The sequence below is a fragment of the Syzygium oleosum genome, unplaced genomic scaffold (genome assembly GCF_021117445.2).
Source record: "Syzygium oleosum isolate NSW1041296 unplaced genomic scaffold, Sole_v2.1 Sole_v2.03, whole genome shotgun sequence".
NCBI classification, from domain to species: Eukaryota; Viridiplantae; Streptophyta; class Magnoliopsida; order Myrtales; family Myrtaceae; genus Syzygium; species Syzygium oleosum.
Genome location: NW_026607487.1, coordinates 5,888,315 through 5,913,625, shown reverse-complemented (window position 1 = coordinate 5,913,625; position 25,311 = coordinate 5,888,315). Strand labels below are relative to the sequence as shown.

Here is a 25,311-nt window from a genome sequence, read left to right as displayed (position 1 = left end):
GTAACACTCATTATCGAGCCATTTCGAATGTACTCTGCTCATCAGTTTCTGCTGTTATGATAGACAAAAACCAGAGGTCTCTTGGGTGAAGCGATTTGGCCTTCAATTTTGAACCATTGCATGTCGTACTTTCTTGGAGAAAAGAACACTAGAAGTGCCAAAACTTGTGTACGGCATTCACTTTAGTGCCAAAAATTTCTGCCGGATCACTTAAGTGCCAAATTTTTTGAAAAACGATCACTTAAGTATCAACTTGAGTCAGTTTGACCAAAAATCCGACATGGCATTTTTTTATTAATTTCTAAAGCCGATGTGGCTCGCTGGAGGTTTAGTCAGTATGTACAGTCAGCATGTACACTTCAAAACGGCATAGTTTAGCATGTACACTTTGATTTTTTAATATTTTTTCTGATTTTTTCTTTTTTTACTTTTTTACTTTTCTTTCTTCTTTTTCTACCTTTGGCCGGTGACCGGACATCGGACATCAGCCACCAGCCATGGCCGGCCGCCTGGCCTCGCCCGGACGAGGCCGCCATCGCCCGCCACAGGCGAGGCCCGGCCGACTCTCGCCTGGGCGAGGGCAGGTGAGCCCCGGCGAGGGCTCCCCTCGCCAAATCCGGCGAGGCCGACCCTCACCCAGTGCCGGGCATCGCCCAAGGGCCAAAGGTAGAAGAAGAAGAAAAAAAGACAAAAAGAAAAAAATCAGAAAAAAATCAGAAAAAAATATTTAAAAAATCGAAGTGTACATGCTGACTAAACCTCCGGCGAGCCACATCGGCTACAGAAATTAATAAAAAAATGCTACATCGAATTTCCGGCCAAACTAACCGTAGTTGGCACTTAAGTGATCGTTTTTCAAAAAGTTTGGCACTTAAGTGATCCGGCAGAAACTTTTGGCACTAAAATGAGCGCCGTACACATGTTTTGGCACTTCTAGTGTTCTTCCCCCAAAAGAAAAGCGAAGAAACGCATGATCAAGATGTTTCACAAACCACCAGTTTTGTTTGATGCTAAAATGGTTGCAATCTTCGGAAGCCTCAGTGAAAGGAGTAAAGCACTGGTCTATTTTATACATGTAATATAGTGTAGTGTAGTGTCAACCATTCAATAGACACGTTTCTATAACAATTTTACACAAGAATGTCACTTCAACAAATAAAGAACAAAGTGCAACGTAAGCCATCGCACGAATCGAAACTGAGTATAATCTATACGTCTTTAGTACAACTCCACATGAAGCCTCGGTATCGTGATGCCCTCTTCTAGTTCCATAGAACCAAAGCCATAGAAGCTGTGAAGATGGTCATCCACAGCAACTTCCCAGGTAGGAACATGTGCGCTGATTAGAAACAAGAAATGAGGCATTAAATTTGGTGAATGCCCTGTTTAAAGTTCTTAAAGGAAGTTGATGACTTGGATTGTCTTCATTCAACACCAAATGCACTGTCAAAGGCTATTCATTACTGTAGTAGGTGTGACAGTTAATAGCTGCCAATTCAGATTGAACTACAAGGTCATCAATAAGTACTGATTATGAAGGATGAGCTTCTCTTTTTTGACTTAATTGAAACCTTAGAAAGCAAGTAACCTGTTCTCAGGAAAACTTGTTTTGGCCATAGAAAAAGATAAGATTAAGAGAGAGAGCTTTCTGGAATCTCACCATAACTTCCGCCATCTTATCCTGCGGTAGACGAGTTGAAAACTTTTATTTCAAACTTTTCACAGTCGTTACCGATTGCGCCTTCAGAAAATCCAACACGAGACATATTAAAGGAAAGCATGTGCGAGTGGAAAAACCGGGATTAGTATGGACTGCAATCTTGAGTCTTTGAATTTATATCTTACAATCACTGAAGCACGGGAAGACGCTGACATTCATGAGATTCGTGAAACCGGCATTGCATTGGCAAGTGTGCTCATAAGTTTTTGACTTCGTGCACGTCCCTCCTCCACAATATATCCAGTAGCAAGCTAAAAATAAAAAGAAAATAACACAAACAGTCCCTGAAATTTAGCTCAACGTGTAATGTGGTCCCTAGATCACATTGCGCCAAATTAAAAGTCGGTTATTGTTCAAGGAATATATTGAACAAATTAAAAGTCTAGGGACCATATTGCACATTGAGCCAAATTTCAGGGACTGTTTATGTCATTATTTCAAAATAAAACCCAAAAACCGATTAGGATTTTTCCTACAATACGACTTATGTATCAAAAGTATGAGTGAAGTGAAGATGATTTACGATCGAAGACAGATGTGTTGTATGGAACGGATGGGACTGGGGGAGGCGCGGGCACGCAGAGTACTCAACAGAACCTCAAGCATATGGCTTATCCTAACCATGCTAAAAAGGAAAAAGATCAATCCAAATATTGAAAATGCATGAAGTAACACCCAATTTGTTGGATTATTATCAATGATGTTAGCCGGCGCCCTCCACTTATAGAATTTACACTAAGCTAGATAATGTTTATAATAGTCAACTAGAGCGATATGCCGAGTTATATAACAAACTGCACACGACCTTTAAACAAATGGTCATATACAACAATAAAGAGACTTGCACTCGCTTTCATTGACGACGTTTGGGAGCTCCAGGTCCTTTTTCGAGGTTACTGGCGAGAACGATGGGAAAAAGGAAAGATATATGTTCTCCTCTCTCCATGGGTTTTGATTGGATTTTCCCAAGCCGCTTCCTCCATCAAGGACGCGCTTTTCACAACGTTCGACCACGTCACTGGCGATTTCAGTGAGGGGCTCAGCTTTAGCAGCACAAGTGACGATTGCAAAGTCAATTTCAATTTTTTTCTTGATCAGGCAACACCTGAATTTGAACAGGGGAAAGGGATTCGCAATCCTCCGCCTTACTGCTCGGCCGTGCCGCCAATATGCATGATACCCTACGAAATAGATGAAAAAAGTCTCCCTTTGTTTGCGTCGGGTGAGAGATTCGCAAACTTCTTTTTTTATTAGAATTGCATCTCGAATCCCGTTTTCTTAAATTTGATCCTTTGCCCAAATGCCCGAAAAGAAAAAAATCCTTTGTTTTTTGGATTGGATCCATCCTTCGGTTGTATATTTAGTATCTCAAAACCTAAATATCTAAAAAAAATTCCCTTTCTTTTTTATATTGATATTGAAAAATTGAAAAACCAAATGTGGTTTTTCGGTCACAAATGCCAAAATTTAGGAATAATTGGAGCCGCCTTTCATTTTCCGGAGACACAATTTTGTTGATCACACGCTTTGATTAAGTGTAGCTAGCACAACTTTAAAACATTTAGAAGAAAGAAATGTGCCCCTTGTCTGCCATTATTAGTGGAAGGAAATAAAAGAACAAAATAGAGGTGAACCACGGGTGAGGAAGTGGGGGGACCCCCAATTTGGAATAACTTCGTCCTTCTAATTCTCTGGGGGTGGATGGAGCCTTTTGACAGGAGAGGAGCATTATATTCCAACGTACTAAAGTTGTGATTCTCATAGGGCTTCCTTGAGTCTGCCTTTGGGCTAATATGCCATGGAGATCTAGTTGTGCATTAGAATTGGGCAAGGAATCTTTCCATCTACACGCCAATGGCAGCCCACCGGATAAAAAGCTAAAGGTTCTATCTGCCTTTGCTTAGAGATGAAGCAAGAAACGATGCTGGACATCTTGGCGAAACACATCCAATACTTTACCTCCGGTAGAATCAATGAATGTCGCATTACACAGATTGCTGCCTCAACGTCCATTTTTCAGTGTAACTGGATTAAAGAGATGCCACTAAGACAAAAGCCATCTCGAATCAAACTAGAGTACCTCTTAATAAGTCTTTCATTCACCCCTGATGCTATTGTCCTAGACGTAAGAACTTTTTGTTTCCTCTCCACTCGGTACACTTTCTTTCAAACCATCCACGCACTCTTGTTTAATCCTCTGCCGCTCCCGAACCAAGCCATGCCCATCGTGGAGCTCTTTCTTGGCGCCCTTCTTCCTGTGCTGTTCGAGAGGTTGGCCTCTCGCTAGCTGCTCAACTTTGCGCAGCGCGAGGGGATCCATACATTGCTAAAGAAATGGGAGAAGATGCTGATCAGGATAGACGAGGTGTTGTATGATGCAGAAGACAGGCAATTGACCGGCGACCCTGAGGTGAAGTCATGGCTCGAAGATATCGGGAACTTGGCATATGACATTGACGACTTGCTTGATGAGTTCGCCACAAAATCCGCAGAAAACAAGCCCAAAGCAAAGCCCAGCTGTAGCAAGGGGCAATCCCTTCTTCCCAGTTGTTGCTTCAGATTGAGCCCATGTGCATTTATGTTCGACTGCAAAATGAGATCCAAGATTAAAGAGATGGATGGGAGATTACAGGTGATCGTAACTCTGAAAGATAGTCTGAGACTAAGAGAGAATAATGGAGAGTGACCAGCACACCGTCGACTGGATAAGCCGCTTCCCACTACGTATTTGCCCGAGCCTGGTTTTGTTAGTAGGGAGGATGAAAAAAGCAAGATCCTCGAATTACTAACTGGAGAAGAAGATGATAGAACATGTGCAGATTTAAAAGTGATTGCCATACTAGGGATGGGGGTGTTGGGAAGACGGCTCTAACTCAACAAGTTTACAGTGATGCTAGAGTCACTGGCTATTTCGATGTGAAAGCATGGGCTTGCGTTTCCAATTATTTCAATGTGCTTGCTATCACAAAGAGTATCCTAGGGACAACCGATGACCATTTGTCATGTGAAGGTAAGGACCTGAATTGGCTTCAAGATAAGCTCAAGGAAAACCTATCGGGGAAGAAGTTTCTTGTCGTTTTAGATGATGTTTGGAACGAGAAATATGGAAACTGGACTAACCTATTGAAGCCTTTTCAATCGGGAGCGAAGGGAAGCAAGATCATCCTCACCACTCGTAAAGAGGCGTTGCTTCATTAGCCGGTGCTTCACCGTATTATCTCAAAGAGTTGTCACAAGATGCTTGCATGACTTTATTCTCATATCATGCTCTCGGAGTTAGAAATTTCGATTGTCATTCCAATCTTGAAGAGTTAGGTCAGAAAATAGTGGAAAAATGCAAAGGGTTGCCATTAGCCGTGAAGACATTGGACGGGTTACTACGAACCAAAGTTAGTCCCCATGAATGGGAAGCTATATTGAACAGCAAAATTTGGGACCTACCAGAAGAAAGAAATGAGATCCTTCCATCTTTGAAACTTAGCTATCTCCATCTCCCGTCCAATCTAAGGAGATGTTTCGCTTATTGTGCTATATTTCCCAAGGACTATGAAATCGAAAGGGACGAGTTGATTCATTGGTGGATTGCAGAGCGCTTGTTGGAGGGAAAAGAAGGAAAGAACCGTTGGGATGCAGGTTTGAATTATTTTGACGAGCTAGTATCTAGATCGTTATTTCAAAAGTCGAGTAAAAATGAATCACGATTCTTGATGCATGATCTTGTGAATGACTTGGCAAAGCTAGTTGCCGGGACAACCTATTTTAGCTCAAGCGAGCTTGAGTATAAGGGTGAACAAAATAATGCATTTTTAGCACATCACGCCTCATTCATTTCCAGCAGTCATATTGTGCCAGAAAAATTTAAGATATATCATGGAACGAAGGGACTTAGGAGCTTCATATCGTTAATGAAGCAACCTAGGGATTTCTATAAGTCCTGTTTATCCGAGAAAGTGCTTTGTGACTTGTTGTCTGGATTGAAGTATTTGAGAGTGCTTTCGTTAAGTCACTATCAAATCAAAGAGGTATCGGATTGCATCGGCAAACTGAGGCACCTAAGGTACCTTAATCTATCGTATACTGTTATTGAAATGCTTCCAAAGTCAATCGTTGCATTGTACAACCTAGAGGCTTTGATGTTGCAAGGCTGTAGACACCTTACCCAATTACCTGAAGGTATGGAGAAACTAATCAATCTAGTGCTTCTCGATATTATCGACACTTGGAAACTAAGAGCGATGCTGCTGAATATAGGTCACCTGGTGGGTCTTGAGATGTTATCTAAATTCGTAGTGGGAATGGAAAATGGGTTGAGATTGAGGGAGTTAAAAAACTTGAAGAACCTTCGAGAGAAATTGTGCATATCTGATTTGCATAAGGTTCGAGAAGCTGAAGATGCCAAGGATGCCAATTTACACACAAAGGAGGGAATATGCCGGTTGACCATGCAATGGAGTAAAAATTTTGAGAATTTCCAGAATGAAGAGCTTAAAGCGGATGTCCTTGACTTTCTTCGCCCTCACCAAAACCTTGAAACTCTTGAAATATCCTACTATGGTGGTCTAGAATTCCCGTCATGGTTAGGAAGTCCCTCATATATTAACATAGTGCATTTACGTTTACATGGGTGTCGCAGGGCTAAAGCGTTGCCATCACTAGGGTAGTTATCTTCACTGAAAGAACTGTACATCAAAGGTTTAAATGAAATATGCAGGATAGGGTCTGAATTTTATGGAACTAAAAGTCCTTTTCCATCCTTAATAACTCTGGAATTCGAGGACATGCCATTGTGGGAGGAATGGTCTCGCTGTGTCGAGATTGAAGAAATAGGAGTTTCGTTCCCTCGTCTTGTGCATCTTGTCATGCAGAAATGTCCTGTGTTGATAAGAAGATTGCCTAGTCAACCAAGCTCCCTCAGAAAGCTCGAAATCAACTCTTGTTCACGCATGTATGCCACGCTGTCTATCATTAGCCTTCCATCTCTCAATGAATTAAACTTTGGGGGTTGTAATGATGGGATGCTGAAGAGTTTGGTAAACCTAACATCTCTAACCGCTCTTGTCATAAAAGACACTGCTGAATTAAGTAGCCTAAATTATGGGTTTACAAGCTCCTTGATCAAGCTGGAGAAGTTGGAGATGGAAAGTTGTGAAAAGTTAATTTACTTGTGGCAAGATAGATATGTCATTCAAAATCTCGCATGTATGAAGAGCTTAGTCGTCAAAAGGTGTCTGAAATTCGAATCTTTTGTTGCCGGAGAAGGAGACATAGAGTTGCCAAGCAACCTCGAGATTATTTGTTTGAGTTATTGCTTCAATTTAGAGAAGCTCCCAAGCAAGATGCACACCCTCTCCTATCTTAGAGACTTGACTGTCCAAAACTGTCCAAAACTCATGTCCTTCCCCGAAACAGGCATACCGACATCAATGATGTCATTATCTATTAGTGACTGCAAGATGTTGCAATCCTTACCTAGAGGATTAAGTATTCATATGGATGAACCAAGCGGCGGCAGCAATAACCACATTGACATGACGTCTTGTCTGCAAAAGTTAGCAATCTACATATGCGAATCTCTACCAGTCTCTCTATTTAGTGAGGGTAGATTTTTACCTCTGACCCTCAAGAGTGTTACAATTTGGGGCTGTAGGGGAGTGGAGTCGCTTGTAGAGATAAATCTAGACCATCTTCAGTCGCTTCAAAAGATTAAAATTGGGGATTGCGAAAATTTAAAAAGCTTACCCCAGTGCCTGCATACATTGTCCAATCTCACTTTCTTGGAATTGGACAAATGTCCTACTTTGAAGCTGGAGTGCTTCCCTCCTCTTCCCCCCAGCATCTCGAGTTTCTCGCTTTGGGATTGTCCGAAGATAAAATCGTTACCTAATCAGTTGCATCGACTTACATGTCTTCGTAATCTGACAATTTCAGGGTGTAACAGTATTACGCGCTTCCCCAATAGAGGATTACAGCCCCAGCTACAAGAACTTTGGTGAAGGAAACAGATTCCTAGAAATGCGGAAAGACGAAAACAAATTCCTAAACGACATAAAACTCGAACTAACGAGTATCGCCCAAAAATCGTATACGAAAAACGTACCCAGTATAAACTTGAATCACCGATCGTTAAAGTACATCACCAAGAGGGACATACCTTGTTTTCCACGGATTAAATGTTCCTTTTGCAACGTCGAGAGAGAGAACAATCCTTAGATCGTTGAACAAAATCCCTTCTTCTTTGTCCTTTTGTGAGAATAAGTTTCTGATTATGAAAAAATGCAAACCCACTCACACTCTTACGTGTGTTCTCACTTTTTGTGTCTAGACAATAACTGCCAAGTGCAGTTATTTCCTTTCATGAGCTGGGTTAGCCCATCATGAGCGGCCCATCATTCACAAAGAAAACCCATCATCTCCCACTCGCACATGGTGGGCTAAACATTAACTCTCTCTTTTATGCAATGTTCATATCAACAAATAATCCGTGCGACCAGCATACTTCGAGAGCTCGTTGCTATGCATCTGTTAGGAACACATAGCAGCTCAAATTGGGCATTACGTTATCGAGTAGATATAGTATGCAATACCCTAGATCAATCAGTCACATTTATATCTCTCTTGATCTCTTTTAGTATCTCGTATATTGTATTCACAACTATGATTTACTCAAAATCATAATTGGTCGACCTGTGAATACAAAAAAAAAATATGACATCACAAATAAATTGATCTTCCCCTTTCCTTAATCCTCTCCATTTCAGTTCAATTCGCTTTTCTAGAAATGCCCCATTAGATCGAATTATTCATGACCGTTGGCAACACCCTAAGATAGCGAACACTGAATAGAAATTTTAAGAATAAGTTAGAGTCGTGAGGGCATTTAATGAGGAACTCTTATCCTCAAGAGTCTCACACGGCATAAAGTTGAGATCAAAAACTTTTGCCACTCTTATAGGTCGTCTTATGCATACGTAGTATGAAATACGTATTACGGCATTCTCTCCTTCCCCTAGGAGCGCATGTCTTTATACTTAATGCCGTACAGATGATAGTTTAGATATACTTAATATCTAGACTTGAGTTCACGTATCTGCTCTTTTAAAGAATTCATCAGAACTCACATCTGGCATCATTGACAGATAAAGTAAAATATGTGGGTTATTTTACCTTTGGACATAGTAAATATTATATCCTCATCTTAATATTCAGTTAAGGCGACATTTGTAATTTAAGCTTGAGCTCTCAATTATCACCCAGATAATAAGCTTAAAAAAATTGTCTCATCCCTATTTATCGCACAGTAAATAGAGGCGATTACCCGTGTAAGTGGGCTAATCTCATCTGTCAGACATACTTTCTCGATATAATGCACTAAGCATTGAGATGCATAAATATTAAATAAATTCATAGGCATTAATAATGAGAGAGCAACTTCATCAAATGTGAACACTCAGGGAAAAATACAATATTCAGTACATCACTTTCTACGCAGTCCCAGAGATTTTACATGACCATAGAAAACATCTCTTGGAATTGGCTTCGTCATAGGATCAGCTATCATTTTTTGCGTAGATATGTACTGCAAGTTCACATCTTTTCGTGCAACCATATCCTTGACAAAGTTATACTTGGTATCTATATGTTTGGTCTTGCCATGATATTTCGGATCCTTGGTGTATGCTATCGCTGCTTGACTATCACTATTGACTAACAATGAGTTTTCAGCATTCTTAGCAACACCTAAATGATCCAAAAATCTCTTAAGCCAAACACCTTCTTGTACTGCTCCTGACAACGCCACGAACTCAGCTTCCATCGTGGACAATGCTATACATGTTTGTTTCTTACTGCTCCAAGATATGGCGCCATTATTCAGTAAGTAAACAAAACCAAAGGTAGATTTCCTTTCATCTAAATCTCCTCCCCAATCAGCATCTGAGTAGCCTTCAAGTCGCAGATCCTTGCCTTGATAACTCAGTGAATAATTAGCAGTACCCTTTAGATACCTCATGATTCTTTTTACGGCTTTCCAATGTGCTTGACCTGGATTGGATTGGTACCTACTTACCATCCCAACTGCAAAACATATGTCAGGTCTTGTACACATCATAGCGTACATTAAACTTCCAATAGCACTAGCATAAGGAACACGTTTCATTTGTTCCTTCTCTTGTGGAGTCTTAGGACACAACCTATGGCTCAATCCTTCACCTTTTGCAATAGGAGTATCCATGGGTTTACAGTCTTGCATACAAAATCGTTCAAGAACTTTATTTATATAAGTCTCTTGCGAAAGAGACAATAATCTCTTGGAACGATCTCTTGAAATCTTAACTCCAAGAATATATGCAGCCTCACCCATATCTTTCATCTCAAAATTGGACGATAACTAACTCTTAATAGTATTAACCAACTCCATATTGCTTCCGGCAATCAGTATATCATCAACATATAATGATAAAATCACAAATTGATCTTTGGATCTTTTGATATACACGCAATGATCTTCATCAATCATTGTAAAATCAAACGCCACTATGACATTATGAAAACGTATATACCATTGTCTCGAAGACTGCTTAAGGCCATATATCGATCTTAAAAGTCGACATACTTTTTGTTCTTGGCCTTTCACAACGAAGCCTACTGGCTGCTCCATGTAAATTTCTTCTTCTAATTCTCCATTTAGAAAAGCAGTCTTTACATCCATTTGATGTAATTCAAGATCCATGCTTGTCACTATTGCCAGAATAAGGCGAATTGAGGTAAATCTCACTACAGGAGAGAAAGTTTCTTCATAATCAATTCCTTCCTGTTGATTATACCCTTTCGCCACTAGGCGAGCTTTATATCTTTCTATTGAGCCATCGAATTTGCGTTTTATTTTGAGAATCCATTTATTCCCAATAGCTTTGCGTCCTTCTGGAAGATTAACCAGTTCCCAAACATGGTTTGACTTTATTGACTCCATTTCTTCTTTCATTGCAATCATCCATTTTTCTTTGTTAGGGCAATTTAGAGCCTCATTTACATTCCTTGGCTCGTCTTCATTTTGTGGAGCGATCATGAAAGTTTCCCCTTCAATGTCAAAACGTCGTCGGGGAATACTTTTGCGACTTGTTCGCCGTATGGGAGACTGTACACATGGTATATCATTCTCCATTATGCTCCCACTTGGATTAGATAATGACAGAATCATCTCATCAAAAGGTTGCAATTGAGATTGAGTCGAATTCAATTCCTCACTTCTCACATTGCTTCCACTTGGACGAACTTTATCGATTTCACTATCAGGATCCAAGGTTTCAAATAGTGAGTAGTTCTCACCTATTTCGCCCTTCTTAGGAAACTCATTCTCTAAGAATGTGACATCTCGTGATTCAAATTCAGTTATACTCCCACTTTCTTGCTCACCTATAAATACATATCCTTTTGAGGTTTCCGAATACCTTATGAAGATACTCTTCTTACCTCTAGGACCTAATTTCCATACTTATGAGAAGATTCATGTGTATAAGCGGCACAACCCCAAGGTTTCAGAAAACTCAAAACGGGTTTTCTACTTGTCCATAACTCATACGGAGTGGAAATAACTGATTTAGAAGGCACACGGTTAAGTATGCAGGCAGCGATTAATAAAGCGTCACCCCAAAAGGTGATTGGTAAGTTAGCCTGCGCCATCATGGACCTAACCATTTCTAGTAGGGTTCTGTTTCTCCTTTCCGCAACACCATTTTGTTGAGGAATATAGGGAATAGACAACTGTCTTTCTATTCCCTTTTCATCACACAAATTTCTGAACTCATCAGATAGATATTCTCGACCTCGATCGGATCGCAATGCTTTTATTTTCTTATCTAATTGATTTTCCACCAAGTTCATAAATATCTTGAAGTAACTAAAAGCCTCGGATTTATGAGAAATCAAATAGACATATCAGAATCGAGTATAATCATCAATAAATGTGATAAAATAAACAGTCTCATGTCTAGCCCTCACATTCATTGGACCACAAATGTCAGAATGGATTAACTGCAAAGGAAATTCAGCTCTTGTTCATTTTCCAAATGGTTTCCTTGTTATTTTCCCAACTAGGCAGTGTTTACAAGTGGGCAAATCGACTTTTTCAATATTGCCCATTAAGCCTTCTTTGGCTAATCTATTCATTCGTTTTTGGCCTATATGGCCAAGCCTAGCATGCCATACGTTCACATCATTATCACACGAAGTAGAAGACGTGAAGTGGGAATAACAAACATTGACATTTACAGAATCAACATCCGGTACAATAAAACCATCTAGAAAATAACCACAACCATAATAACTCGTACCTAAATACAAGTCTACACCATTGTTACGGAAGTTCAAATTAAAACCAAGTCGAATCAACACTAAAACAGACACTAAGTTCCGACGAATTTCCGGAGCATATAATACATCATGTAGGAACAAAGTGCGTCCACCACGCATAATTAAGCTGGCGAGTGCCAATTCCTTTAACCTCGGCTGAGGTTGTTCCCTACATAAATCCATTTAGTTCCCGTTGGAACTCGTCGGAATTCTACGAAGGCTTCTCTATCCTTCGCTACATGGTCTGTTGCTCCCGAATCTACAGTCCACAAAGGATTTGATTCAGTTAGAAATATAGAACTTGATACATAAACAAAGTTCTCAATAATACAAGATGATTTAACCTTCTTTGGCTCACGACAATTGCGAGCAAAGTGGCCTTTCTTGCTACAGTTGTAGTACTTCACTCTTGACATCTTTTTCTCATGAGGACGCTTTCCTCTTTGGTGTTGTTCATCTCTTGGTTTCTTCCCCGAAGAATTCGCTCTCTTACCTCTCCACCTTCTGAACGAATCAGGACGCTTGCGCTTAGAGCTCGAAGGCCCTTGTGAGCTAGAACCTGCATAGTAAATGTCAATTACCGGCTTATCCGCCAGGAGATGGTCCTCCTCTAGCTCCAAGTGGCGCACTGCATCCTCAAAGGTTTTGATATTCTCATTGTGAGTTAGGTGCAACTTCATATGCTCCCAACTTTGAGGCAAAGAACGAATCACTGCTTGGACTTGCTGCTCATCAGTCAGAACATGGCCAGCATCCTTCAGCTCATTAATCATGTTTGACATTTTCCTTAAATGTTGTTTCATGGACTGACCATGTGGCTTCTTATATGAGTCAAATCTTATAGTGAGCTGTCTAAGCTTGGTTACAGATGTATGACCAAACCTTGCTGCCAATGCTCCCCACATCTCCTTAGCATTTTCAAAACGCCTAAACTCTCGCATGACATCTTTTTCCATGCTACTCAGCAACGTGGTGCGAGCAAGGGAGTTCTTCCTTTTCCATACAGCAAATGCATCCTTATCTCTTTTATGTTGTGCAGTGTTTCCGTCTTCAGGCTCTACCATAACTAGGTTAAGAGCTTCAAGAGCCTCTTGCTCTTCTAGCACATATTGGATTTTCATATGCCAAATTTCATAATTATCACCGTTAAGCTTCTCTCCTTTGTTCAGTTCAGCAACTATATTCTTTGATGCTGAAGCCATGGTATCTGAACATTTCATATATATACGCACGAATTATTAATGCCACTCATTTATGCATCAATTTTACACAAACTGATTATATTAATGAATAATTTCACATAGGCTTTAGATTCGAGAGTTCACTATATTCCCAATCATCATAAAAAAAACTAATGTGAAATTACCGTTAATGTAATCATTAAGGTAAAATTACGTTCTTCAAAGTTACTAAAACTTTTAGAACTCCCACTCAACTCCATATGATACTAATAAGATAAATATTAAAACAGAATAGTACTATAAACTATTCACAACATGAATATCCATCAACATTCATTTACCTAACACTATGTACATAAGGAATGAATCCATCAAAGGAAATAAACATAAACACCAACATAAAAAGAACTATCCACCCAAGATATTTAACACCAACCTATAGTGAACATATCCATAAGAGCTTACGAAAAAAAAAAGAAAAAGATAAACACAATCAGGTGGTGATCTTCTTTCTATAAACCGGAAATGACTCATGAAAATCCTCAGGAAGTTCTATTTTCTTTGGCATCCAAATGGAGGCACCCGGAAAACCCCTAGATTCGGGCAACGTATTGCGCCGAGACCGATTCAATGCAAGGATTGACGTCCATCTTGCCCCGACCCGTATGTACTCTATCATGAATTACTCCACAATCATCTTATAGCTCGGACCTTCTAAGGTGTCCCAAACCCTATCAATCATTCTTCCCAACTCATCAGGAATGGTGTATTTGAGGGCTCCGACCATCACATACTCTGGCATTACGAAACCGTTCCAAATGATATCTTGTATCATTTGGTTGACCTTGATGATGTGTGTCATCATGTCATCATCAGCATCCCACCGGTAAAGAGCTAGCTTGATTCTTAGTTTCTCAAGCTTCTTCTTTTGAGCCGCCGTTCTAGGGATAATAGGGGCTCGATATTTTCGTACCATTATTCCTGCAACAAATGCATAAAAATAAAAGGATTACTCATAATCCAAGGTACAATTTTTTTTTTGTTCGCCGGTCAATGCCGGTCAACGCAGGTCAACGGTGGTCAACGCCGGTCAATGGTCAACGGGTCGGGTGGACTATCGGGTCAAGTCGGATCCGGGTTGGGTCGGGTCTGAAAAACCCGATTGAGCAACCGCATGGCTGACGTCAGCGTGACGTCAGCCACGCCGCACACGCCCTCATGGCGCGTGCGGTGCACGCGCGCGGGGAGGAACCGCCACGCACGTGCCACTCACGTGCCGGCGAGACCGCCACTTGCGGCGGCGCGTGTGGGCGCGTGCGGCTCCTCCCTGCGGCGTGCCACCCATCAAAATTCTCGTTTCGACGAGTACTACGACCCTACAGTTTTAAAATTTAATTTTACCGCACGGAATTTCGAAAAACAATGCGGACCAGTACGGTCGGGTGTCGGTATTTCGTACCCGAGCGTTCATCGGCGCCGTTTCACGAATTCCGGCCAATATTCCGTGTTATGCACACTAGCAACGATCAGGAAACAAGAACACTCGCTCTTATACCAATGAAGGAAACAGATTCCTAAAAATGCGGAAAGATGGAAACAAATTCCTAAACGACATAAAACTCGAACTAACGAGTATCGCCCAAAAATCGTATACGAAAAACGTACCCAGTATAAACTTGAATCACCGATCGTTAAAGTACATCACCAAGAGAGACGTACCTTGTTTTCCACAGATTAAATGTTCCTTTTGCAACGTCTCAAGAGAGAGAACAATCCTTAGATCGTTGAACAAAATCCCTTCTTCTTTGTCCTTTTGTGAGAATAAGTTTCTGATTATGAAAAAATGCAAACCCACTCACACTCTTATGTGTGTTCTCACTTTTTGTGTCTAGACAATAACTGCCAAGTGCAGTTATTTCCTTTCATGGGCTGGGTTAGCCCATCATGAGCGGCCCATCATTCACAAAGAAAACCCATCATTTGGGTACGGAGATGCAGTAATATGAAGTAGCCAATGAAGGAGTGGCTTACCCCCCTCACCTCTCTTAAAAAACTGGGGATCGACGGCAGCGTAGGAGGAGTGGGAGAGGAGAAGGATCTTCTACTTCCATTCCCATCCTCTCTGCTCGAGCCCGACATCTATAACATGGGGAACGTGGAATGACTGTCCGGCAATCTCCCTCCCTCTCTCCGGATGTTATCAATTGAACAATGCCCAAAGCTGAGGGAATTGCCTCGGGATGGCCTACCTCCCTCGCTAGAACAACTATTGATCCAAGGATGTGGAATTCTCAAGGAGCGATGCACGAAAGGGACTGGCTGCTATTGGCGCCTCATCCGCGAAGTCCCGGAAGTTTCATTGCGTGGTACAATATCTGAGCTAGCTCTTTGAAAAGGGTTCGTATTTTAATTTTAGACCCAAAAGTTATGTACTTAAACAGTGTGTTTTGATTTTGGCAGATTAGTAAGCTGAATTCCCCTTGTTGTCTGCACCTCAATCTCCTATGCTTCTGCTCTCGCACTCCGTCGTCACCCCTCTGTGTCTCCCACCACTCGTCTACACGACCAGAGCCTTCCCTCGTCGCCAAGGACAAGAGGCGACGACAACAAGCCGATTGTTGTGTTGAAGAAGATTCATGAACGATGAATCATGCGATTTTTCTCTTATGCCGAATTTCTGTGTGTTGAAATTCATGTCCTGCTTTGGGTTTGGTTTTTTCATCTTGTTAGTCTATCTTCCTACATTGTTAAAGGATATCGGAACAGCAAATGTGGGTGAGAGGCAGTTTGAGTTTTTCACTTTCAATAGTAGCAAGCAGGCCTTACTATTAATTAGTGTGATAATCAATTATTTGTCTATATTTTATGGTTTTCTCTGTCCTTTTCTTCACGTAAGTCCAAGAGCATTATAAAAAAAAAAAAAAGCCTGCTATTCGGGTCGGCCTACGTGGCACCACTGGCGTCTACGTCAGCAATATCCGGCCAAAATTAACTGGAATGATTAAATTGGCACAAAGACAAAAGGTTTAAGACTTTTCTAACACTTTTCCCCGTAAGATATGAATTTATTTTTGCATATTAGTGGGCAAGAGTAACTTTTGGCTTTAACAATCAATTGTGAGACTTGCTTGTGAATTACATTCTGATAAAATTTCACGTGTTTTGAAGCTAATAAATCTTTGTGCTGTCAGTTTGAAGGATGCGAGTTTATGGTTCCGGAGAATCATTAGAATTTAGAACAGGATCTCTCCTCAAGGGCACGTAAATTCCCTTGTTTTGCAAATAAAATTTGTCAACTCCATCAGAATAACCATAAACTCTCGTCCGTATATTTGATCTCATGAAAATTTCTATGCCTTGATATATTTCGTTAACATCGGGTATGATCATGCCATTTACTTCTCCTGCTCTACTCTTCTACTTGTAGTCACTTCTCAGACTCGGCATCCGTTCCCCTGTCCATCGAAACGCTTCGTGTGAGCTTGACGACCTATGGAAAGGTCTGTATACCCATCCTTCTCTATCGCCTCAGCAGTATTAAGGATTATTCGATATGGAGTTGTCAACTGTCGAGTAGAGCTTAAGCTCGAGTTTGAACTGCTCCTATATCTCGTCTAGTTGAGTTCAAGCTTGTCAATACCCCGTTGTACAAGCTCAAGGGCCTAAATGAGATTAATCGAGCATCTAATGTTTTTTCTAAAACATTTAAGAGTTGCAAGAATATAGTAGAAAGTCTGTTAAATTTACATAGTGTTTGAGCTTATGAGATCTAGCTCGAGTTCAATTATAAGTTGATTGTAATCAAATTGATTTTGGGCGAGATTAAGTACGCCGAGTTTTTAGTCTAGTTGAGCTTAAACAGTTAATATTCGAGTTGAGTTTCGAATGTGAATCAAGTCGAGCTGAAAACTTTACAGCTTAATTAGCTCAATCGCTCTCCTGTTTCGGACTTCAAATTTAATGACGGCATTAAGTTCATTTCTTGAAATGGTTTGGACAGTTTTAGAATTCGTGTGCCGGAACTACCAAATTAAACCTGACTAGTCGCGATACTAAGTTCGCCATGAACTTCGTTTTAGAATAAGCAAATTGGGCATTATTTTGTATGTTGTCTTAATATGATGCATTATTTGCATACTCAAATACCCAATATATTCATTGTTGTCCGCGGGCTTCAAGTCCATCTTCAGTGCCGCTTTCGCTCTCGTGCACATTTTCCTCTCCAGTGCCGCTCGGCCGGAGGAATTTGGTGCTACATGAGGCTCCGATGGTTGCTTTCATTAACTCCATCAGCGGCGGGAGGCATGGGCCTGAGCTCAAGCTCTGCCTTCACCAGCTAATGGCTGAAGAACAGGTACGAGAGATGTGGCAGTTGGTGTTTAGTTGAATGTAACGGTGTGATTTATCTTTGCGTAGTTAAGCACGAGCTTGAGCTCTAGCTTCATATGGTAATAGCTGTCTGAAGGTACTGGTTCACGGGGGCATTCATCGACGAGATCGGAGGGTTTGCAATACAATTGATGGGTTTCTTCTTCAGGACAGTGGTCATCTTCACTTCGGCCATCCCTTTACCACCAATGGACCTTGCCAGACAATTGAATCGGATTTGTGATCATGTACTCGTTCTCCTTCTTGTTCACAAACTTCGGCCCTAACGCCACCGCATTTGTGGTCCGCGCCGAGAGCGTCCCAGCACGGCTCAATCGGACTTGTCACGGCATATCTGTGGCGGCTGGCAAGACTGGGTCCTTGGCGGGTGCATTAAGTACCAGCGTTAGGAAGACCTTGATGATACTCGGCATGAGCAATTTTTTTGGGATAGTGTTCACCTTCTTGGCGCCGGGGTCGATGGGCCATTCGCTCGAGGAAGTCTCTGGAGAGCATACGGAAGATAATGCAACTGGGTTGAGAAATGTCCCTGTTTAAATGGGCCTCAAAGTCTAAACATATGACACTTTTTGTTAATGTAAGTTAGCTTTGGTACTGTTTTAGACCAAATAAGCTCTGCCTTTTCGGGCCTCTGATCATGTTGACCTTTGTTGAATAGATTCATGCCATCATCCTTGAAGCTTGAGCTATGGTTATTGAAGTAGAGGCAGATGTATCTCCATGGTCATATAATCTCATTTTGACAAGTTAATCTAAGTTCTTAGTCCAGCATAAACTTTCACATGCCTTCCAATTCCTGCTTGCAATTTCCTTCTTGTACTTCTGGCTTATCTTCAAAGATAGTTAGATCTTCTATCATCGATCGGGTCATTTTGTGAGCATAGAGGGAGAAATCCCTTTCATCTTGAGTTTCCGTACTTATTGCCCGTCATATTCATGAAATTTTCAGCTGGATAATTTCAATTCATACAGAAGAATAGCGATGTATAAGTATCCACTTGACAGAGAAATAGAAGAAAATGATTGCAATAAAAGACCAGTCCTCACATGCTGATCCATTCGAAGTGGAGCTTCAGATTTGCACCCAAGCACGAGTTGTGCTCAAATGAGAACTTCGGAAGATCGAGTTTTGAACGCAAAGCATCCATGCACGGTTCCTTTGAAACGACCATCATCGTCTAGGCCTGGACTAGTATAGTCCTCAAGAACCATCTTGTTTTCCACTTGCAATGAATAAAGGCACATGGCAAAGCAAAGCAAGATACGTAAGCTTCCTTCTACGAGTCGGAGTCGGCTTTCAACGTGTCGGAATCAGAGCCATGCCCCAAATATATAAATACTTATTTTTGTCTTGGATGAGTGTGCGAAGCAAAGGTACTAGTAGCACATCTATTAAGTTTGGATTAAATTCTTATAGATTTCATCTTGGCGCCGCACGTCTCTTCGTCAATTATATCTTGACACGTGTTGAGACTGATTAAATCTCGTGGTAAAATTTGTGCAATTCCATCGTGAGATTAAGAAATCATTTCGTGAGAAATTGAAGACTAAACATGATATGAGTTATTAGGTATCGGATTGAAAAACATTAAAGTATTTGAGTGGGGCGAGTGTGATTGTAATCTCCGTTGTATTGATTGACCTTCAGTGAAATTCTTTATTGCTCTTCCCGTAGACATAAGTCACTTCGACCGAACCACGTAAATCTGATAATTAATTTATTGGATTGTTATGTATATTTTATTGTTCGATTGCTTACCTTCTGCAACACGTGCAATCAAGTCAATTACATAAAAGGGGTTTTTGGACCGAAATATTATATAAAAAAGAGTTGGTTTTGGTTTTATTAGATGAGGGAGCAGAGAAGCTTTTGGCGGCAACAATCAATTGTGTGGCAATGCTTGTGGATAACATTATGATATAACTTCACGTGTTTTGAAGCTAAATAAATCTTTGTGGCAAGATTTATGAACGCTTAATTTGTATCGGTCAGGTGATGATCCTCCACTGCTTTCGTTTATTCTTCTTGCTGTCAGTTTAAAGGACGCGAGTTTATATTTATGGAGTATAATCGGAGATTAGAGCGAAATCTCTCCTGAAGGTGTTGTTAAATTCCCTCGTTCACCCTCCGTTGCTTTGCAGATAAAATTTGTCAACTCCATTGGAATAACCATAAACTCTCATCCGTATATTTGATTTCACGAAAATTTTTATGCTTGATATACTTGATTAAAATGCCAATAGGCATGCGGCCCTACTGGTAAAACGATTGGGGGTGGGAACGCTAGTATCACAGGTGCGGGGTTCGACTCCCGCTCTGTAAGAAGCAAAGTAAAAATCTGCTCAAATTCAGTATCAGTTCCCTGTCCATTGAATGACTTCGCGTGATTTCAACAAACCAGCAAAAATTTCGATAAATCTGGGATGTCATTAAGGAACTGTCGCGTTTAAATTTGGATTTCTCAGCTTATTTTTGCACTCTAGCTGTTTGTTGCATTTCCTTGTCCAAATTCTTTTGTTATCGCTATGCTCTGTCTCACCCGCCAAGATTCTGTCGATCTTGCTTGCCTTGCAGATTACGTAGGAATTCCATTGGTGAAGTTTGTCCCTATGACCCAGCGACCAATGGATAGGTCTGTAGAACCTTCCTTCACCAGTGGTATTAAGGATTATTCGATGTTGAGTAGAGCTCAAGCTCCAGTTCAAACTGCTCCGGTATCCCCTTTATTTGAGTTCAAGCTTATCAATATACTCAGCTGTACAAGCTCACGGGCCTAAAACGAGATTAATCGAGCATCGATTGTTTTTTTCTAAAACATTTAAGAGTTGCAAGAATAGAGAAAGAAGTCGTTAAATTTATACAGTCTTTTTTGCTTATGAGATCTAGCTCGAGTCTAATTATAAGTTGATTGTCTTGGAATTTATTTCAGGGGACATTAAGTATGCCGAGTTTTTAGTCTAGTTGAGCTCAAACAGTTAATATTCAAGTTGAGTTTCGAATGTGAGTCAAGTCGAGCTCAAAACTTCACAGCTTAATTAGCTCGATCACTCTCTTATTATGGACTTCAAATTTAATGACGGCATTGAGTTCATTTCTTGAAATGGTTCGGACAGTTTTGGAATTCATGTGCTGGAACTACCAAATTAGACCTGACTAGTCGCGACATTAAGTTTGCCATGAATTTTGTTTTAGAAGAAGCTAATCGGGCATTATTTTGCATGTTGTCTTAAAATGATGCATAATTTGTATGCTTAGATACCCAATACATTCGTCGTCCGCGAGCTTCAAGTCCGTCTTCCGTGCCGCTTTCGCTCTCCTCTCGTGCACGTTGTCTTCTCCAGTGCCGCTACATGAGGCTCCAATGGTTGCTTTCATCAACTCCGTCAGCGGCGGGAGGCATGGGCCTGAGCTCAAGCTCTGCCGTCACCAGCTAATGGCCGAAGAACAGGTACAGGAGATGTGGCAGTTGGTGTTTAGTTGATTGTAATCGTGTGATTTATCTTTGCGTGGTTAAGCAGGAGCTCGAGCTCTAGCTTCATATGGTAATAGCTGTATGAAGGTACTGGTTCACGGGGGCATTCATCGACAAGATCGGAGGGTTCGCAATACAATTGATGGGCTTCTGCTTCATGACAGTGTTCATGTTCGATTTGGCCGTCCCTTACCACCAACGGACCTTGCCAGACATTTGTGTTTATGTTCGAATCGGGTTTGTGATCATGTACTCGTTCACCTTCTTCTTCTTCACAAACTTTGGCCCTAACGCCACCACATTTGTGGTCCCTGCCGAGATCTTCCCAGTGCAGCTCAATTCGACTTGTCATGGCATATCTGCGGTGGCTGGCAAGACCGGGTCCTTGGCGGGTGCATTCAGTTTTATGTTTCAGCCGACGGGACCAGCGTTAGGAAGACCTTGATCATACTCGGCATGACAAATTTCTTTGGGATAGTGTTCACCTTCTTGGCGCCGTAGTCGATGGGCCATTCGCTCGGGGAAGTCTCTGGAGAGCATGCGGTAGATAATGCAGCTGGGTTGAGAAATGTCCCTGTTTAAATGGGCCTCCAAGTCTAAACATATGAGCTTTCTAGCAGACTTTTTGTTAATGTAAGTTAGCTTTAGTACTGTTTTAGACCATATAAGCTCTACCTTTTTCGGCCTCTGATCATGTTGACCTTTGTTGAATAGATTCATGCCATCATCCTTGAAGCTCGAACTATGGTCATTGAAGTAGAGGCAGATGTATCTCTATGGTCATATAATCTCATTTTGACAAGTTGATCTAAGTTCTTAGTCCAGCATAAACTTTCACATGCCTTCCAATTCCTGCTTGCAATTTCCTTCTTGTACTTCTGGCTTATTTTCAAAGATAGTTAGATCTTCTATCATCGATTGGGTCATTTTGTGAGCATAGAGGGAGAAATCCCTTTCATCTCGAGTTTCCGTACTTATTGTCCGTCATATTCATGAAGCTGTTAGCCAGAGAGTTTCGATTCATATAGAAGAATAGCGATGTATAAGTACCCAGTTGACAGAGAAATAGAAATCGATGATAATTGCGATAGAAAAACCAGTCCTCAAATCCCGACAAATTTAAAGTGGAGCCTCAAATGCGCACACAAGCACGAGTTGTGCTCAAATGAGAATTTCGGAAGATCGAGCTTTGAAAGCAAAGCGCATATGCACGGTTCCTTTGAGATGACCATCATCCTCTAGGCCTGGACTAGTATAGTACTCAAGAAGCATCTTGTTTTCCACTTGCAATGAAAAACTCCTTGAAGAATCTATCTTTCGTACAAGATATGAATAGCATAGCATGAACCAACTCTTAGTACTTGAAAATGTGTCATCATGCCTGTCGAATGTAAGAGGCATAAGGACAAGCTTACAGCAATGTTAAGTCCAAAAGTAGGGACATGAAAGGGGAATCAAGAATCAAGAGAGTAGCAGAATCGAAGAGAGAGACGTGCAATCAATTTCTCACTCAATTTTTCCACTACATTACTCTCCTGTATCTGAAAACAAACAAATTATTTCACAACCTCATAACTAATGAAAGCTTGAATTGAAGCAGTCATACACCCACTGCATATATTCCTCAGTTCAGTAACTCTATAAACTTCAAGCCTTCCCAGCTTGCCCTTGAATGGCATAGAGTACTATCCAAGGCTACAGATGAAGGCTCCTCGAGACCATCTTTAGCAAAGTACATTGACGTTCCGAGAAACAAGTCCATCTTAAAGCAAGTAACGAGCGAATCACTTGGTCAAACGGACATTATATGTCGATCATATGGCAAGTGGCTTCAGCTGATGTGCTATGCTCATCCTGCAGATATACTCTCCAACCCCTGAACTCCAAAGCTTAAATCAAATTCATATCTAAATGGAAGTAGGCAAGGAAGGGGTTTTTGTCCCAGAGGTAGACAATTTTAGAGAGATAAATAGCCTGGCCAACAATGGCAGCTTTCAAGCAATGCCGATCCCACGCCATCATGGTTCTTACACAAACATGATCTATGCGAAACCTAAAATGTTGTAGGAAAAGGCTCGGCACAATTTGAAGAACATTAACACCAATATCCATGGAAAGCGGGCAATATTAAAATTAATTTCCCATGAGTGGTGCCAAACCCAAGTTCGGCAATTCAAATCTGTTCCTATAAACCCAAAAAAAACAAGCTCATAATTGAAGTTTTTATTGGGTGTACTGTTAGAGCCAAACCAGCAGAGGCAAATCCTTACCATATCATGAAAATGTTAAGCAGAAACTGGGAGCAACTTACAAAGCAAGTCAAGACCCATCACTAAACCAGTAGACATGCAGTCTCTAAATGCATTTGAAACGGAGCACAGCAGTATATGGTCACATATCAAAATCACCACTCATGTACCATCAGACGTAGAGAGACAAACATAGATAACAATCAACAAAACATATGCAATCATTCCACCTCCCCGCCGCGAGTCTTCCAAGCAACGCTGCTGCAAACTTTATCAGACTGGATGGACTCTTCTCTATCAGAAGATACAGGGAGCCCAATGATGAATTCATCCGCCTCCCGCAGATCACCACGAAAGCATTACTCGGAGAAGTCCATATCTAGCTTACCGATGATGACAGAGTCAAATTACTAGCTCAAGGATGCCGTAAAAAACCGACCAAGAAGAAGAATTTCGACCCCATTTTCTGCAATGTCCGGAAGCCTCGCTGCCATCGGCGTGACATTCCACGACGAGCCCACGCCACATCTTGTCGACGCGTTCGCTTCAACAAGCTGCCATCGCTTTCTCTTGGACGAACTGCACTAACCCCGGTCGAACGCGAGCGAAGCTTGCCGGACGAAGGGCTCGAAGCTCGCGGACGAAGGGATTTAAAGCTTGCGGACGACGGAACCGGGGAGAGAAGAGACGACGCGAATGAAGGTCGCGAGGAACGGTGAGAGCCGGGGCGGCGCCGCCGGCGGCGATCGGGCGGCGACAGCGATTTGCTTAAGCAGCAGGAGAGAAGAAAGAAAACGTGAAAAATTGAAAATCTAAATCAATTTGGGGTTTCGACCCAAAAAAATATATTCAATTTGGGGATTTTCTTCAATTTTTTATCGTATTATAAATTTCAGATTTGGGATTTTTCTTCAATTTTTTTATGTAATTGCGAATTTCGAACCAAATTAACTCGGTTCAGTCGCCAGAAAGTGTTGATCGGTGAACATTTGGCCGGCTGGCGGGCCCAGACTTGGCCACCTCATTTCTTTATCTGAAACAAAGTTCATTTCATGCCTAATTTCATGTTTTTATTTGGAATTTTCCTGATATATTATGTTATGATGCTGCTTACCCTGATTTAGTGAGTTTCGCTTATTTTACTTAAATGAATATTGATTCTTCCAACGGCATGTAATAATAATTTTCAGAATTACGAAGAGTGTTTGTAATTATTTGTAACTAGTACAATATTGCAATTTAACAAGCCCGGAGTACTAAGAATTCACACATTCATTTATATGCTACAAGGGTATTTCTAGTTTTCCCTTTTCCGAGTCGTATTAATTCTTACTGGATGTGATAATTCTTTCGTTCCTAAGCGTACGAAATAGTTATCAAACACACTTAGCTTGTTGCTACCCAGATTGTTGCGAACAAAATACTCAAAATATAATGATTGGGAAATAGGATAATTTTGAACGTTCTAATCCGATCAACAGGGATTTAATCCATGCTTACATTATTTTTGTGATGATATTCCTATCTCGCAAAGTAGGCGCCATTCGGGTTCGTTTATTTTTATTTTTGTTCGAAAACAATAAATTTGCCTAATTTGTTTTTGGGTTTTATTTAAATAATTCTAAATTGATTGAAAGCGCAAAATAGTAAATGTTTATTTGACATCACTTTTATTGGATAACTTTTGTCATGCCTAAAGAGCAGTTGCTTCGTCTATTTCATTATTGGACGATAGCTTTTCCTCATAAGCTACGTAGTTACAACAAGCTAGTTAGAATTTTAAAAAAAGTTAAATACATTCATTGCTTGGCAACACTTTAAGAAAAAAAATTGTCTATTTTTTTTATCCAAAATAATACAATTACATTCTATAAAACACAAAAAGAATTCCTTAAATAGAAGAGATCTATAATATTTTTGGTTATAAACTTTCTTTTTATTAATAATAAATT

General features: G+C 40.8%; 1 protein-coding gene, 2 long non-coding RNA genes and 1 pseudogene across 3 annotated transcripts; 2 read left to right on the top strand and 2 right to left on the bottom strand.

The window, feature by feature from the left end:
- Positions 1 to 1,660: 1,660 nt before the first annotated feature.
- Positions 1,661 to 2,296, bottom strand: LOC115680974 (uncharacterized). Its single transcript, XR_004005722.2, has 3 exons — positions 2,244 to 2,296; positions 1,846 to 1,971; positions 1,661 to 1,741 (listed from the first exon to the last, which is right to left on the bottom strand). It is a non-coding gene; the product is annotated as an uncharacterized LOC115680974 (long non-coding RNA).
- Positions 2,297 to 3,831: 1,535 nt separating this feature from the next.
- Positions 3,832 to 16,109, top strand: LOC115680967 (putative disease resistance protein At3g14460; annotated as a pseudogene).
- Positions 4,532 to 4,918, top strand: LOC130137638 (putative disease resistance RPP13-like protein 1). The gene has a single exon (XM_056309339.1). It carries the CDS (start codon positions 4,532 to 4,534, stop codon positions 4,916 to 4,918), a length of 387 nt encoding a protein of 128 aa, XP_056165314.1.
- A 6,219-nt stretch (positions 16,110 to 22,328) lies between the features above and the next one.
- Positions 22,329 to 23,941, bottom strand: LOC130137611 (uncharacterized). Its single transcript, XR_008815990.1, has 2 exons — positions 22,723 to 23,941; positions 22,329 to 22,651 (listed from the first exon to the last, which is right to left on the bottom strand). It is a non-coding gene; the product is annotated as an uncharacterized LOC130137611 (long non-coding RNA).
- Positions 23,942 to 25,311: the final 1,370 nt, after the last annotated feature.

Coding starts and splice junctions, on each gene's coding strand:
- LOC130137638 (XM_056309339.1), top strand. CDS start 4,532: ATGTGCAGATTTAAAAGTGATTGCCATACTAGGGATGGGGGTGTTGGG.